This window comes from Chroicocephalus ridibundus, chromosome 3 (genome assembly GCF_963924245.1).
Source record: "Chroicocephalus ridibundus chromosome 3, bChrRid1.1, whole genome shotgun sequence".
In the NCBI taxonomy this organism is placed as follows: Eukaryota; Metazoa; Chordata; class Aves; order Charadriiformes; family Laridae; genus Chroicocephalus; species Chroicocephalus ridibundus.
Genome location: NC_086286.1, coordinates 15,932,250 through 15,946,666, shown reverse-complemented (window position 1 = coordinate 15,946,666; position 14,417 = coordinate 15,932,250). Strand labels below are relative to the sequence as shown.

The 14,417-nt window shown below is 43.2% G+C and overlaps 1 protein-coding gene across 1 annotated transcript in view; it reads left to right on the top strand.

Moving 5' to 3' along the window:
- ALK (ALK receptor tyrosine kinase) overlaps window positions 1-14,417 on the top strand; it is a 328,277-nt gene that overhangs the window by 271,601 nt on the left and 42,259 nt on the right. The window contains exons 10-11 of the mRNA XM_063328138.1: window positions 6,328-6,422; window positions 7,813-7,956. Coding sequence (XP_063184208.1) covers window positions 6,328-6,422; window positions 7,813-7,956 — 239 coding nt within the window. The remainder of the gene's footprint in view (window positions 1-6,327; window positions 6,423-7,812; window positions 7,957-14,417) is intronic.

Here is a 14,417-nt window from a genome sequence, read left to right as displayed (position 1 = left end):
TGAAAGTAAGGTGCAACATTCTTATATGGGCATGTTAGATGGCACTCCCTTCAATGACAGAAATACTGGTTTGTATCATGCCCTTCTGTTCTTAGGGGCTGAACATTTGGTAATTCTCATAAGAACAGCCCTTCATTGTCTCAAGAGGCATGACATGAAGAGTGCATCAAAGGATAACACTTTGGGGCATGAAGCTTATGTTCTGCCAAGGAAATTGCCTAAAGCTATTTTAAGAAGTATTTACTTGCCAGGTATACAAAGAAGATGTGTAGTAATCTGTGGAGAAGTATCTGTCTTCCTTTTATGCAACCTGAGCTATAATCTGTGGGATCACGGCATCACGGAATTTTCAGATTTGGAAGGGACCTCTAGAGATCATCTAGTCCAACTCCCCTGTTAAAGCAGGATTGCCTAGAGCACATCCCTCAGGGCTGCATCCAGGTGGATCTTGAAAGTCCCAGAGAAGGGGACTCCACAACCTCCCTGGACAGCCTGTTCCAGTGCTCTGTTACCCTCACCGTAAAGAATTTTTTTCTCATATTTGATTGGAACTTCTTATGTTCCAGCTTGTGCCCGTTTACCCTTGTCCTGTGACTGGGAACCACTGAAAAGGGTCTGACTCCATCCTCCTTAAACCCACCCTTTAGATGCTTGTAAACATGAACAAGGTCTCCCCTCAGCCTTCCCTTCTCCAGGCTAAAGAGTCCCAGCTCTTTCAGCCTTTCCTCATAAGGGAGATGCTCCAATCCCTCAATCATCTTTGTTGCCCTATGCTGGACTCTCTCCAGTAGTTCCCTGTCTCTCTTGAACTGGGGAGCCCAGAGCTGGACACAGTATTCCAGTTGTGGCCTCACCAGTGCAGAGTAGAGGGGGAGAATGATGTCCCTTGACCTGCTGGCCACACTCTTCCCTGCGCAGCCCAGAATTCCATTGGCCTTCTTGGCGACAAGGGCATATTGCTTGCTTATGGATAATTTACTGTCTACCGAGACCCCTAAATCCTTTTCTTAAGAGCTGCTTTCCAGCAGGTCCACCCCTAACCTAGACTGATGCCTGATATTCTTCCTTCCCAGGTGCAGGACCCTACACTTGTCCTTGTTGAGCCTCATTAGGTTCTTCTCTGCCCAGCTCTCCAGACTGTCTAGGTCATGCTGGATGGCAGCACGGCCCTTTGGGGTGTCAGCCACCCCACGTAGTTTGATATCATCAGTGAACTTGCTGAGGATACACTCTGTCCCCTCGTCCAGGCCGTTGATGAATACATTAAACAATACTGGTCCAAGTATTGACCACTGGTTACAGGCCTCCAATTCGACCCTGCTCCATTAATCACAACCCTCTGAGTCCTGTCACACAGCCAGCTCTCAATCCACCTCACTGTCCCCTCGTCTAGTCCACACTTCCTCAGTTTCCTAAGGAGGATGTTATGAGAGACAGTGTCAAATGCCTTGCTGAAGTCAAGGTAGATGACATCTGCTGCTCTGCCCTCATCCAGCCAACCAGTTATAACATCATAGAAGGCTATGAGATTGGTCAAGCATGATTTACCCTTGGTAAATCCATGTTGACCACTTCCAATAACTTCCTACTCCTGAACATGCTTGGATATGACATCCAGAATGAGTCACTCCATTACCTTCCCAGGGATGGAGGTGAGACTAACCGATCTGTAGTTCCCTGGGTCCTCCTTCTTGCCCTTTTTGAAGACTGGAGTGATATTGGCCTTCCTCCAGTCCTCAGGCACCTTCCTGTCCTCCATGACCTTTCAAAGATGATGGAGAGTGGCCAAGCAATAACATCTGCCAACTCTTAGCACTCGTGGGTGCACCTCGTCAGGGACCATGGACTTATGGATGTCCAGTTTGGCCAAGTGTTCTCTAACCTGATCTTCCTCTACTGGGGAAAACTCTTCTTCTCTCCAGACCTTCCCCCTTGCCTCCAGGGCTTGGAATTAATGAGGGACAGCTTTAGCAGTGAAGACTGAAGCAAAGAAGGCATTCAGTAGCTCTGCCTTCTCTGTGTCTTCCACCACTAGGGCACCCACCTCATTCGTTAGTGGGCCTACATTTTCCCTAGTCTTCCTTTTTCTACTGATACACTGAAAGAACCTCTTCTTGTTGTCTTTAACCGTGGTGGCCAAGATGAGTTCTGCTTGAGTTTTGGCCCTTCTAATTTTCGCCCTGCATAGCTTCACTACATCTTGGTTTTTTTCATAAGTAGCCAACCCCCTTTTCCAAAGATCATAAACTTTCCTTTTTTTCCTGAGGTCGAGCCAAAGCTCTCTATTTAGCCAGGCTGGTCGTCTTCCCTGTCTGCTCGGTTTCTGGGACTTGGGGATGGCCTTCGCCTGTGCTTTTAAGAGGTATTCCTTGAAGTAAGACCAGCCTTCCTGGCCACCTTTGCCCTTCAGGACTATCCCCCAAGGGACACTCTCAACCATGGTCCTAAGCAGGCCAAAGTTCGCCCTTTGGAAATCTAAGGTGGCAATTCTGCTGGCTCCCCGCCTTGCTTCACCAAGAATCGAAAATGTTATTTCATGATCACTCTGCCCAAGTTGACCTCCAATCTTTACACCCCCTACAAGACCTTCTCTGTTAACAAGCAGCAGGTCCAGTAGGGCACTTTCCTTAGTTGGCTCCCTCACCAGCTGTGTTAGGAAGTTGTCGTCCACACACTCCAGGAACCTCCGTGACTGTTCCCTCTCTGCTGTGTTATATTTCCAGCAGACATCTGGGAAGTTGAAGTCCCCTACAAGAACAGGGGCAAGCGATCGCGAGACCTCTGCCAGATGCTTATCTACATCCTGTTTGGGGGGTCTATAACAAATTCCCACCACCATGTCCGGATTATTTGCCTTCCTCTTGATTCTTATCCATAAACTCTCAACGATGTCATCATGCACATTGTTAAGTTCTTGGCATTCAAAACTGTCCCTGACATAGAGGGCCACCCCACCACCTCTCCTTCCTTGCCTATCCCTTCTGAAGAGTTGGTAGCCATCGTTCACCGCACTCCAGTTGTGCATGTCTTCCCACTATGTTTCTGTGATGTCAACTATATCATAGTTTCCCTGCTGTACGATGGTCTCCAACTCTTCCTGTTTGTTGCCCATGCTGCGTGCATTCATATAGATGCACTTCAGCTGGGCTAATTGCCTTGCCACTTTACTGGGGGGACAAGCCCTTATTCCCACCTGACTGTGCTCAGACATTTCTGCAGTTGCCAACCCATCACTGCTCCTCATGTCTTTGCTAGCACATGGGTCATCATCTCCCACCTCCACTGCGACAACAGGCTGCAAGACCTTGCTAGCGCTTTTACCCACCAGCACTGGCATGCTGCTCCCAGGCACCACTTTAGTGGAGGGAAAAGCTGACATGGAGGACCATGTCTAAGAACTGCTTATTTGTCTTTGTAATTAATTTCCCAGCTTCAGTTTAGCACCTTACAAACATAAGTACCCAGCAAAATGTCCACATCTCCAAGTGGCATTTTGTGTGCACCCCCAGGAAACGGGCCAAAGATCCAGTGTGTCAGAGACTCAGTTCCAGTGGTCCCTTCAATGCAGCACCAAGGTTCACTGTGTACTGGGCATTGATTTTCAGACACAGCCAACTGAAAGACATGTAGCTGAATCCTTTTCCACCTTACCCCTTCCTGGAGATTTCAGCAGCACAGAACAGGGAGGGAGAAGCTTCTGCTGAGCTATAGGCTGTAGTTTACAGCCCAAGGTAGGTCCTGGTTCTCTATAACATACCAGAATGTGACCTGTGGTGCTTCAGGACATGTTCAGTCATCTCTGCTGCTGGCACAGTAACTTACAGGAAAAAGGAGGTCAGAGCCCACTTTGTCTGTCCAACAGCTTTTGTTGAAGACTCACATGGGCATGTCTTGAACTGAACAGCTTATGTTTATGCTAGAGTTTATAATTTCATTTGCAGTGTTGTGAGATGTCAGTTGAGGAGCAAACAAGGGGAGGACAGCTGATGTACTTGGAAGCCAATTTAACATCCAAGGATTTTATGTTCCTTCCAGTTCTCCTCCTAGACATACCCACAATGGGTTTCAAGTATACCAACTAAGAACTGTGAGGCTTCTGGCAATGTCAGACTGCAGTTGCACTTTGCATGCATTGGGAAGGCAAAAAATACAATTTTGTGATCTTCAGATTTGTTTGGATGGAGCTGCTACCTTTTGAGCTCATGAAAATGGATCATTTAGCAGGGAACATTATGTCTTGCTGTTTGGAGTTTCCTTTGATGCTAGGGATACTCTCCCTTCACCATATCCACAGTTCTTTGTATCAGTCACTGGCTCTTTCATAGCAGCTGCTCATGTCTTTAGAACATAAAAAGTCCATTTTAGAAAAGTCTTCATATTTCCAATGCATATCTCCAAGGAGCAAGAGAGTTCAGTATTGAAGCATCATTGTTTTACTTTCACAGAAATAAAAAGGGAGGAACATAGTAACTCTATCAACTCTTTTCTGTTGTGAATGGACTGTGTTCTGTTCTAAACCCTTTGCACCTTTCAGGGACTGCCAAGATCATCTTCTGTTTGAAGTTTTTGCTTTGGTTGTGTCAGTTTTTTTGTGTCTCCCTCTGTAGCTTAGCAAGAACACCAGTTGCAGAAGAAGATGTCCCTTCAATCTGGATATTCTCAAATGGCACACATATCCCTGAGGTCTGTTTTAGGTTATGCCCAACCTCATTGTCATCACTGGTGGTGAAAGCTGCATTGTATTTGAGAACAACGTGGACGTTGGTTATGTTTGTTGGCAGTCAGGTGCTAAAACAGTCAAAACCCTCATTCAAAACACAGGAACATGCTGTCTCAAACGTACATATAAGCAGAGAAGCTTCACTGGAATATTGTTTTGTGAGGTTGGTTTGTTGGTAAAGGAGAGGTAGATTTTAAAAACAGTAGGAGACAACAAGACTAATGTAAGAATACTGATAGCAGACAAAAAGCTGAGAGAAAATATTTTAGAGCCAGTGCCATGCATAAAGGACTAAAGTCTGTGAGAAGAAAATAATTCTGCTGGTGTTCAGATTCTTGCTGCAGTGAAGGAACAGGATTTCTATGGCCTTTCTAAATAAATAGCATTACTCCTCAAAAATATCTTGTTCCGTCATCAGTTTCTCATCTAAACTGGCACACCTGCAAGAAGTCACATTCTGGCTTTACATTCTGATTACTTGTATCTAAAATATAGAGCAGGAACTGTCAGCCATAGGTCTATACTAAAGAGACCCGTGAATGGCTTAACTTCTGCTGGTGTAAAACATCAAGATACAACAGTGAATGACGTTTAAATAATATTTTATATTCTCTTCCAGCTTGTTCTACAGCATATGATAGTTTCATGTTTTCATAGTCTTGATGCAACTTATCAGCATTGTACCTCACTTCTGGGCCATGGTTGGCTGCTTTTAGAAATTGTTCTCCTTCCTAAGCAGAGTATTACGATTTTACGTGGCAGATATGCATCGGGAGAACATTAACTTGCTAAGCTAAGAGAAAATCTAAATCCATGAGTGCACTAAATTAACGCGTGGTAAATATACTATCAGATTTGAAGTATTTGATTGTGGGTTATTTTTGCTCTTCCTGTTGACTTGTAATACCACTGAGGGTGATTTTACAGTGATCTTTCTTCTGGTAATGTAGGAGTGGCAGAACTTCCTGGCAAAAGCCAGCTGAGAGTGTGGAAGTGATTTAAGGCAAACCCGCTCAGCTTCTATGAGGAGATAATGAGTTCTGCTCTTCCTGTGGGCTACCTGTGTCAGTTCCTCTCTTTTGTGACTGCCAGGACCGTTAGATATCCTTTGCCTCCTAGAGAGTGGATCAACACCGAATACTTTCTAAATTGCTTTCAGCCTTTGATTGCCAGTTCCTTTTAGAAACTCCAAATGACTTCAGGAGCCCCAGCCTACTTATTTTTCTTAACACTTCAGGGTGTAAATCACTTGTGAGAATAAAATCACTTATGTGTCTGATTTTTTTTATTATTTTTTTTATGCCAAAAGGGAAGGGGAATTTATTTTCTGACCTCACACACACACACATACTTGCACCTGCTTCAGCTTGTATGCCTCTGGAGGGAAGAAGGGCTGCATTCTTTTTTCCGTCTACCTATATTCATGTACACCTCCCCTCCTCAGATCATCTTTGCTTGTTAGGGGCGAGGATACTTTCTCTGCCAATTTCTTACTTTTATATGTGAAAAGAAGCTTTTTCCCCCATTCTAAAACCACTTTAATTGCAAAGAGCTCTGAGTTTCATCTCTTTAACAGAATTTAATCCCTGTTCTTCCAATCTGTGCAGGTTTTGGTTTCAGATCATCGCCTCATGGGAAGAAGGATCTGATGCCATTATTGCTTTTGACAATGTCTCCCTTAGTCTGGACTGTTATTTAACAAGTAAGTTTTCCTTTTATCTGCAAGTAACTTGTCTTTTATTTGCCGCATAATTGAAATTTGGAAAGGGGTTTGAAACTGTGGGGAAGGGATTAGGTGTTGTTCTCTTCAAAAGATTCTTGAAATGTAAAGGTGCGTTTCAGAAAAAACTGTGCTTAGATGGAGGAGACTGTTCAGATGCAAACCTTATTAGTGGAGCCGACCAGTGAATGGGTTCTGAGTTTGGCAGTAAATGGGCAGTAGGACATATGGTGTGGGAAAGTCAGCTTCCAACTGAGACAGTAGCATCACCTATCCACCCAGGCTGATGCAGAAGCCAATCTGTGATTATAGAGTTCCACATGACCTGGTTTGCTGTGTGACAGTTATCAAAATGAATGACAGTTGGACTCTGGCTAGGGAAAGACAGGCATCCTGTGATTGACACTAACTTTGCAATAACATTGGGCACAATACTCCAGTTAAATTAGAACAAGGTTATTTTATTTGGACTGACATGCATTTAAGTCTGAATCAGAAACTAGGATCTTCACTCTCTCCTACGCTTGGGAAAAATTTGGATTCTGATCTGGACTTTGTGATTGACTGGTCTCTAGAATATGCCTAGTCCATACCTCTGCTGCCAGATTTCACCCCATTTAGATTTTTATTGAGCATTTGTGTCTGGCTCATCTTTCACAATCTCATGCACAGTGAATTGCTTAATTTGTAAATGTGTTCAATGATCTGTTACTCTGTACCTCAGACCAACAACTTGCATGAGGATTGGGGGGTTGCTGCTCTGAACACATGAAACTTCTGCCTTGGGTTGAGCAGTAGAACTTAAGTGTGTTCTTTCACTTCCCAGGCTCGAAGCTACAACCTCTGTAGCCCTGTTCAGGTTGAACACCTCTAAGCCACTTCCTCATCCAACAGGAGAATATTTAATCTGCTTTGTGTTATGTTAATTTTCATTGGCTGGGGCTGCAAGTCTGTGATACGCAGTGATACTCCTAGGTTTCTGTGCTTAAGTGTAGCGTACTTCAGGTTCCAGTATTCTAAAGAGATCTTAAAGTTAGTCTGTAATTTAAAATGATTGCACATACTTTTACTGGCTAAAAGAGAAACTTTCTAACAGTTGCTAAAGATTGTGTTCTGTATTTCTGCTTTGTGTCTTCATTCACTTGCTGTTTTGCCTACCATTCATTCCTGTTTATTTTCCTTTTGTCACAGTTCCCATAACAGCAATGGAAAGTCACTCTGCCCTTTCCTTTTAATGGTGTTAGATCCTTTGACTGCAGGCTCTTATTCTCAGCAGAGGAGCCTTCAGCCCTTAATTTAGTTTCAGTTTTGGATTACATACTGACTCAGCCACCCTCAGTGATAAACCAGGCTGTGACTTCTTGTTTTCCAGTCAGTGGAGAGAAGGCACCTCGAGGTACCACTCCAGACTCAAGCAATTTGTTCACCAGTAGAGGTGGCCAGAAGAAGTTTGGATGGGAACAAAAGCTTCTGGGAAATCTCCAACTCAACACTGCCCCCGTTTCTGGTCCAGCAGGTAATTGTCTGGTCTGAGATGCATTTTCAGGCAGCAGAGATTTCCAACTAGTACAGATTTCAGTTAGATGTGACTAAATGCAATATGATTCCTTTTTTTTTTTTTTTTACCAAAGCCTTTGTTCAGAGCTGTCATGGTTTCAGCTGGGAAAGAGTCAATTTTCTTTCTAGTGATTGCCATGAAAGGAGTGTCAACAATGCATATTGTTGTAGTTGTTGCTAAGTGATGTTTATGCTTTTCAAGGACTCTTTTCAGCTTCCCATAGAAGCTGAGAAGGAGCCTAGACAGAAGAAGGGAATGGCCAACGGAATATTCTATACCGTAGATACCATGCTCAGTATATAAATGGGATTGGCCGGGGGGACAGGAATCCAAAAGTCACTGCTCTGAATGGTGCAAATTCACTGGGCAGTAAGAGTGACTTGTGTAACTATTATTATTATTATTGTTACTTTCCTTTTCTGTTATTGTTTCTATTAAACTGTCTTTATCTAAACCCATGAGGGTTTTTCCCTTTCCCCTCCTTTCCTCCCTCGTCTCCCTGCCCTTCTAGGGGAGGGGCGAGAACTGTGTGGGCAGACGTGGTCCTAGTGGCTGGTTAGGGTTAAACCACGACAAGAGCTTTTCCCGAGTCCCTTACAAACAAAACAAAACAAGCTCTAGGAGGCAATTACTTTTAGCTGTTAACTGTAACTTGGATTTCAATTGCAAGCTGGTGAAAGAAAGAACCAGAGGGAGCCTCTTCATGAAGTGAAAAGTGCTTTTAAACTGTAAGACAGGTTGTTTGGTGTCAGGGTCATTTAAAAATAGGCAGGAATCAAAGTGAAGTGTCCAAATTGACCGAGTCCAGCCTGTGGTAACCTGAACACCATCCGTAGTTAATACAGGCTTGGTTTGCAATAACATAACTTCGCTTTTTCAGTAATATTTTCATTGCCCATTTGAAAGAGTACAGCCACTGGACTTTGTTTTAAAAACATGATTTTTAGTTAGTTAGAAATGTCAGTCTTGCGTGGTCAATGTTATTTCATTCTCCCCTGTCCCGCAGCTCCCCTTTCCAGCTTAACTGTAGCAGCGTGGGCCAAATAGATGCAAGATTTCCATTCCTTCCCCCTCACATGACTGTCTCCTAAATGTTTGTTTCTTGACCCTCTGAGGCTTGCCCACACATTCACAGTGTCTGCTTTGGGCTCTACATCTGCGTTTCTGTTTCAGTCGATTTCCTTCCCTCCTCCTTGCCAGCTTCATTTCCTGATTTGATTCAGGTGGTCACAACCTCCAGCCTACCTGGGGGAGCAGGGCTGGCCATGGAAATGAGGGGTGACTACAGGAGAGACAAGCACTTGCTATAACTGCCACTAGAGCTAGCTAGTTACCTGCCAATCTGAAGTACTGTCCCTCTTAAGGTAGAGAACAGGGGGGTGGTTGGTATATGCCTCCTTCACTGTCAGCAAGCCCAGGGCTTTGTTCCTGGTGCCTCCTTCTCTCCCACTCCTCCATCTTAGACTTCTTTGAGTCTGTTCTATTCTCGGTTACGTTTCACTTTGCTACCTGCAGTGTACTGTTGAAATACATGAACTAGTGGGGTTAGCTCAGATACTAACAGCAGTCCGGTTGATGTAGTCAAAAGCTCCACATAGTCTTCAAAGCCTGCCTGAAAAGCTGGATGTATTAGCCCACTCCATGCTGCCGCAGCAGGGCAGCTGCTGGCACCTGAACTCTCCTGTGAAGCAAGCTCTGGCAGTGGAGGCTGATGATACAGTCTGCAGTGTAGGCCAAGAGTTGCCATCAAGTGGAGTTTGTTGATATTTTATGTACTGAGCATCATACAGCAAGAAAAGTGCAGGAGCACTGACAGGAGCCTCAGGAGAACGGGACGGAATGAGCCCATATGAGAGGATGCTGGGCTGGGTGAACCCCTGCTTTAGCTATAAAGGTTGTGTCTAGCTCTGTTACAGATGTCGTGTGTGAGCTTGGGCTGGTCACAAAGGTATAATTTCTAAAAAGACCCTTACATCCTCTTTGCAGATCCTTTGAAGTGTTCCCTTCAATATCTGTATCTCTGTTTCCTGCCTGTAAGTGGAGCCACCTTTTACTTTTAAGTGCTTTCAGTGTTGCTCTTAGGTCAGTGATCTTGTGGTAGGATCTGTACAGAAGTGTAGACTATGGACTTGTGGCTGACTTCCCATAGCAATGTCAATGCTTAGGTGGTGATGTAATTCCCTAAGGCAGATGTACGTTTCCTTCCAGGGTACCTACTGTTTCAGTAACACAGACGCCACCAGATACCAGGTTCAGATTGGAGAAAGGCCTGAAGTTTGGATGCAAAGTTAATGTAAAGTGGGTATGTGGGTGTCAGGCTAGAAATCTTGTGGCTGTAGGTTGCTTCGAGAATTTTGTTACTTCCTAATTCTCACTAGACCTGAAATGGTGGGACATCTAGCTCTTCTGCTCCCTGTCCTATATGAGGAATGCAATTTGAAGAAATGCTTGGATAGTAGAAATAATGGGAGTCAGATTACATGGGGGTAGAAGAGAAGGTCACCGAGGTACTTTGAGCAATTCAAATAATTTGTTATGACCTTGGGGTGAAAATTCAAGGCAATTCCTGTGGTATCTAAGCTGGCTTGCCTAATTTCTGAACTTGATCCTCGGTCCTGTTCATGTTCTGTCTAAAATTGTCTCCAGGCCTTGAGGTTTGAAATCACTTCTTCAGCAGTTTTCTCCCCTTTGTGCCCTCGGTGTAGACAGAGCAGAAACCAGAGAAGCTAAGCTGCAGTTTCTTGCAGTGGGAATTCATTGCATTTCTGAGGGTTTCCACATCACTGAATCACCTTTTTCCTTTGTGTTGCTGAGTCCCTGCTCTCAGTAAACGGTGCAGATGCTTGTTTGGACCCTGGGCTATTCATTTTACCCAGCTTTAATCCTGTTTCTTTCTGCATCCTGTAATGCATTTAAGAAACCTTGGGCTGACTCTGTCAAGGCCTTTACTTTGATGGCCACGCATTTACTGTTGTGTGGGTGAACCAACAGCATCAGCGCCACCCTGAAGTCTCAAAGACTGCATTCACCAATATGAGCTCAGCCAAAAGTAATTACAGCTAATGTGATCTTTGGCTGGTTTGATGGATCACAGGCTATACATAACATTTCCTTCTTAAGGTATCATATTAAAACAAAGAACTGTGTTCCTATAGCTGAGAAGACAACAGGATAATAAAATGCCCTCCCCAAGTCCCCTCAGCCTACACAGCAGGAACTACAATCTGAAAGATGGGTACTACTTTGTTTACATGACAGTAAATCCAAAGAAGCTCCATTGCTTTCAAGGTTATGGGCCTCGATTTGCTCCTGTGTAACTGAGAACAACCTCGTATGTGCACCTGCCAGTTTTGCTTGTGCTTGGAAATCAGTTTTCAGCAGAAGTGATAGTCATCACCACCAACTTCCCTGTCCTTTTTGTTCTCAGGCCCTGTACCCAGTGAATTACTTCTTCAGGCTTGCCGTTGCTTATCATGTCTTGGGATGCCTCCAGGATAGGTACCCCGAAGGTTCAAAACATCTAACACAACCACGCTGTGAAAGATCCTAAAGCTTCCAGAAATCTGTTAACCGCTGTAATGTGTTACACGTGGGATGAGGAATGCACTGTGTGGAGAATAAGACCCAAAATTGCTACAACTGATGTGGTGGTGTTCCTCTCTCAGGTTTCTTGATGGTGACCAGGACCAACACAGAAAAATTCCTGTAGGTTTCAAGTCACGCAGTTACTTGCAGTGCTAGGTGACCGTTAGATCTTTTCAATTAATTAATGACATGTTATTTTCTGACATACCAGCTCGTTGCTGAAAGGTTGCAGGTGAAACTTGATTGTAAAAGAAGCCTGCAAAAAAGTTTTAAGAAAACCTGTGTATACCAGAAGGTTTAAACAACTTCAGTGGAACTAGGATTTTTGATTTAAATGGTTAATTCTGTGCACTGTTTATTTTTATGTAAACCAAACTTACTTTGGCTTCGTTTTTAAATTGATTAGGTATTAGTTTAAGTAAAACTGAAAGCTGCTCAAACCATAGCATTTCTCTACAGGGAGTTTAACTACCAATTAAAAAGCCAATTTATATCAAACCAATGCAATTTCCTTTTATAGACAAGGCCGGAATGTAGGAAATTCAGGCATATAAAGATACAGTGAGCAGTAATGAGGAACTCTAGGTAAACAAATTACTATCATGGAAACTGGAGGAGACAAAATAGGATTCTCGGTAGGCAAAAGGAGATAACAAGACAGAGAGCAATCAAGCTTTAATTAAACATTTCTGATGCTTCTGAATCGGCTGTAAATACCATGAGGGTAGCCTCTCTTTTGATGTTTCAGCTTCTCATCTGTCCCGCTGACAACTTACTCGTGTCAGGGCACGCAGTACAAAAATGGTGTGTTGTGAAATGTACAAAAAGATTAACCTTCTTTCCCCTCAAATCTTGCATTGTTTTGTCCCATCTCATCTGCATATCCACCAGCCATTGTGTGACTATGGTCTCTTGCATGGAAACTGTCATCACATCATTTTCTCATCCAGACTGGATTACTGTTTTCCTTCAGCTCCGGTCTCTTACTCACAACACTTAGTGGTTGCACAGATTTTGTCTTTTGCATCAGGGAGAGTCCTCTTACGAGTACTTACATGGCTGTTTCTCGGAAGAACTCTGAGTCACATTAGTTAATCAGATGAAGGAGCTGAAACGAACAGCGGGCTGAGTATTAAGTAAAAGAAAATTACATTTGGTTGCTCTTTGTGTGCAATTATACTAACTGAACTGTTGGCATAATGCAATAAAGGTATCTGCAGAATTGTATTTTTGTATTAAGCATCAATTAACACAGTGAATAACAGCTCGGTGCCCTCCCCCAACAAAAGTAGCATCCTGAATAGTGATAGAAAATGTTCAGAGATGGATTGTGGGATCTCAGAGTGTTTAGACATTAATTTCTTTATTGCAGTATTTACACTTGCTTTCTCTGTAGGACTGAAAAATTGCAAAGGTGCAATGCTGAAAAACAACATACAACTGGATCCCAACATCAGAAAGTTGAATTGGCACAAGTGTTCTCTAGAGTTAATTATACAATTGAAATAAACAGGGAAACTGACACATTTTAAACCTAAATTTTAAAGCTGCTCACTCTTAAGAGTAGCGGTTTAAATTGTGCAGAAACTGATATAAATCTCAGGAAAGTTTTGAAATAATTTTGCCACCTCAAACCAACTTGATCTTTATTATTCAACATGCATTTCTACTATCCTTTGTAATTGTGAACAAATTCCAAAAAATTAGTAGCAGGTGTTACTTAACACCCTTTAAGGAAGACTCCCACTATCTCTTTAAGTGAAACATAAAAGAGGAAAAAAATTAGGTTTTTTCATGCTGCTTTGTTAGGTTCTGGTTGCAGAAGGTATCAAGAAACAAGCCGTTCTCGTTGCTGTTTGAAGTGAGCAGTGCCCTTGCCCTGTTATACTGACCACAGATAACTTCCTACAAGGATGCCCTGATAGTGCTCCCTTTATATGGACACTTCAGAAAAAGCTGAAGCATGAATCACGCTTTCAGTATTTCTTTGAAATGCTACTCAGGATCAATCTGGCATACATTTGTCATCACTGCGGATGCTGTTGTTGTTGAACTGAAAAACACGTCCAAGTCTCCCGTTGACACCCTCATTTAGAAAATGGAAAGATAGAGGTAGAAATAGTAACTCCATAAATAGTTGAAAAGCCGGCCTCCTTTTAGTCTAGCCATACCTGTGTAACTGGTTCTGGTATTGCTGTCAAGACTCGCTAATTTCTGTGATCCTTTTTTATCCTATTAATATCATTGTGTAGACACATTTAAGAGTTCAAGGACTGTTTGTGAGCACAGCCTATTTCTGCCATTTACCATCATCTTTCAAACCTCTGCCCCGCTTCATTCATTTCTGGCAAAGTTAGTCCTGGAAAAGGTAATGATCTCAAATTACTGCTCTCAAGATGCTGTTAAACAACAGAACCCAAAGCAAAATTGGAAAGTTTTTCCTTCCTCACATCGCTGAACATGTTTCTTATATACACTTATAGTATGCTTTGCCTGCAGACTTTCAGCACAGACCAGCCCTGGAATTACTGGTAATAGCAGATTGTTCAGGCACCGAGTAAAAGGTATACCCCTCCACACATACCATGGTGCCAATGGCAGCCAAATGTTAGTTAGGATTAAGACGGGCGATTTCCTGTAAGCCTCTGATTTCCCATATTGGCCAAGTATTGTTAGGGAGCTTGTGAATGTTTCCACAAATAGATGAAGCAAGCATTCTGCTTGTTCATGGCATCCAGTTTGATGACATCTGCCTTAGAGGAGGAAGTAAAATGAATGCCCTGAGGGACAACTAACAGAATTAATTGCCTCCAGAAGTTTAGCCACTGGGGTTC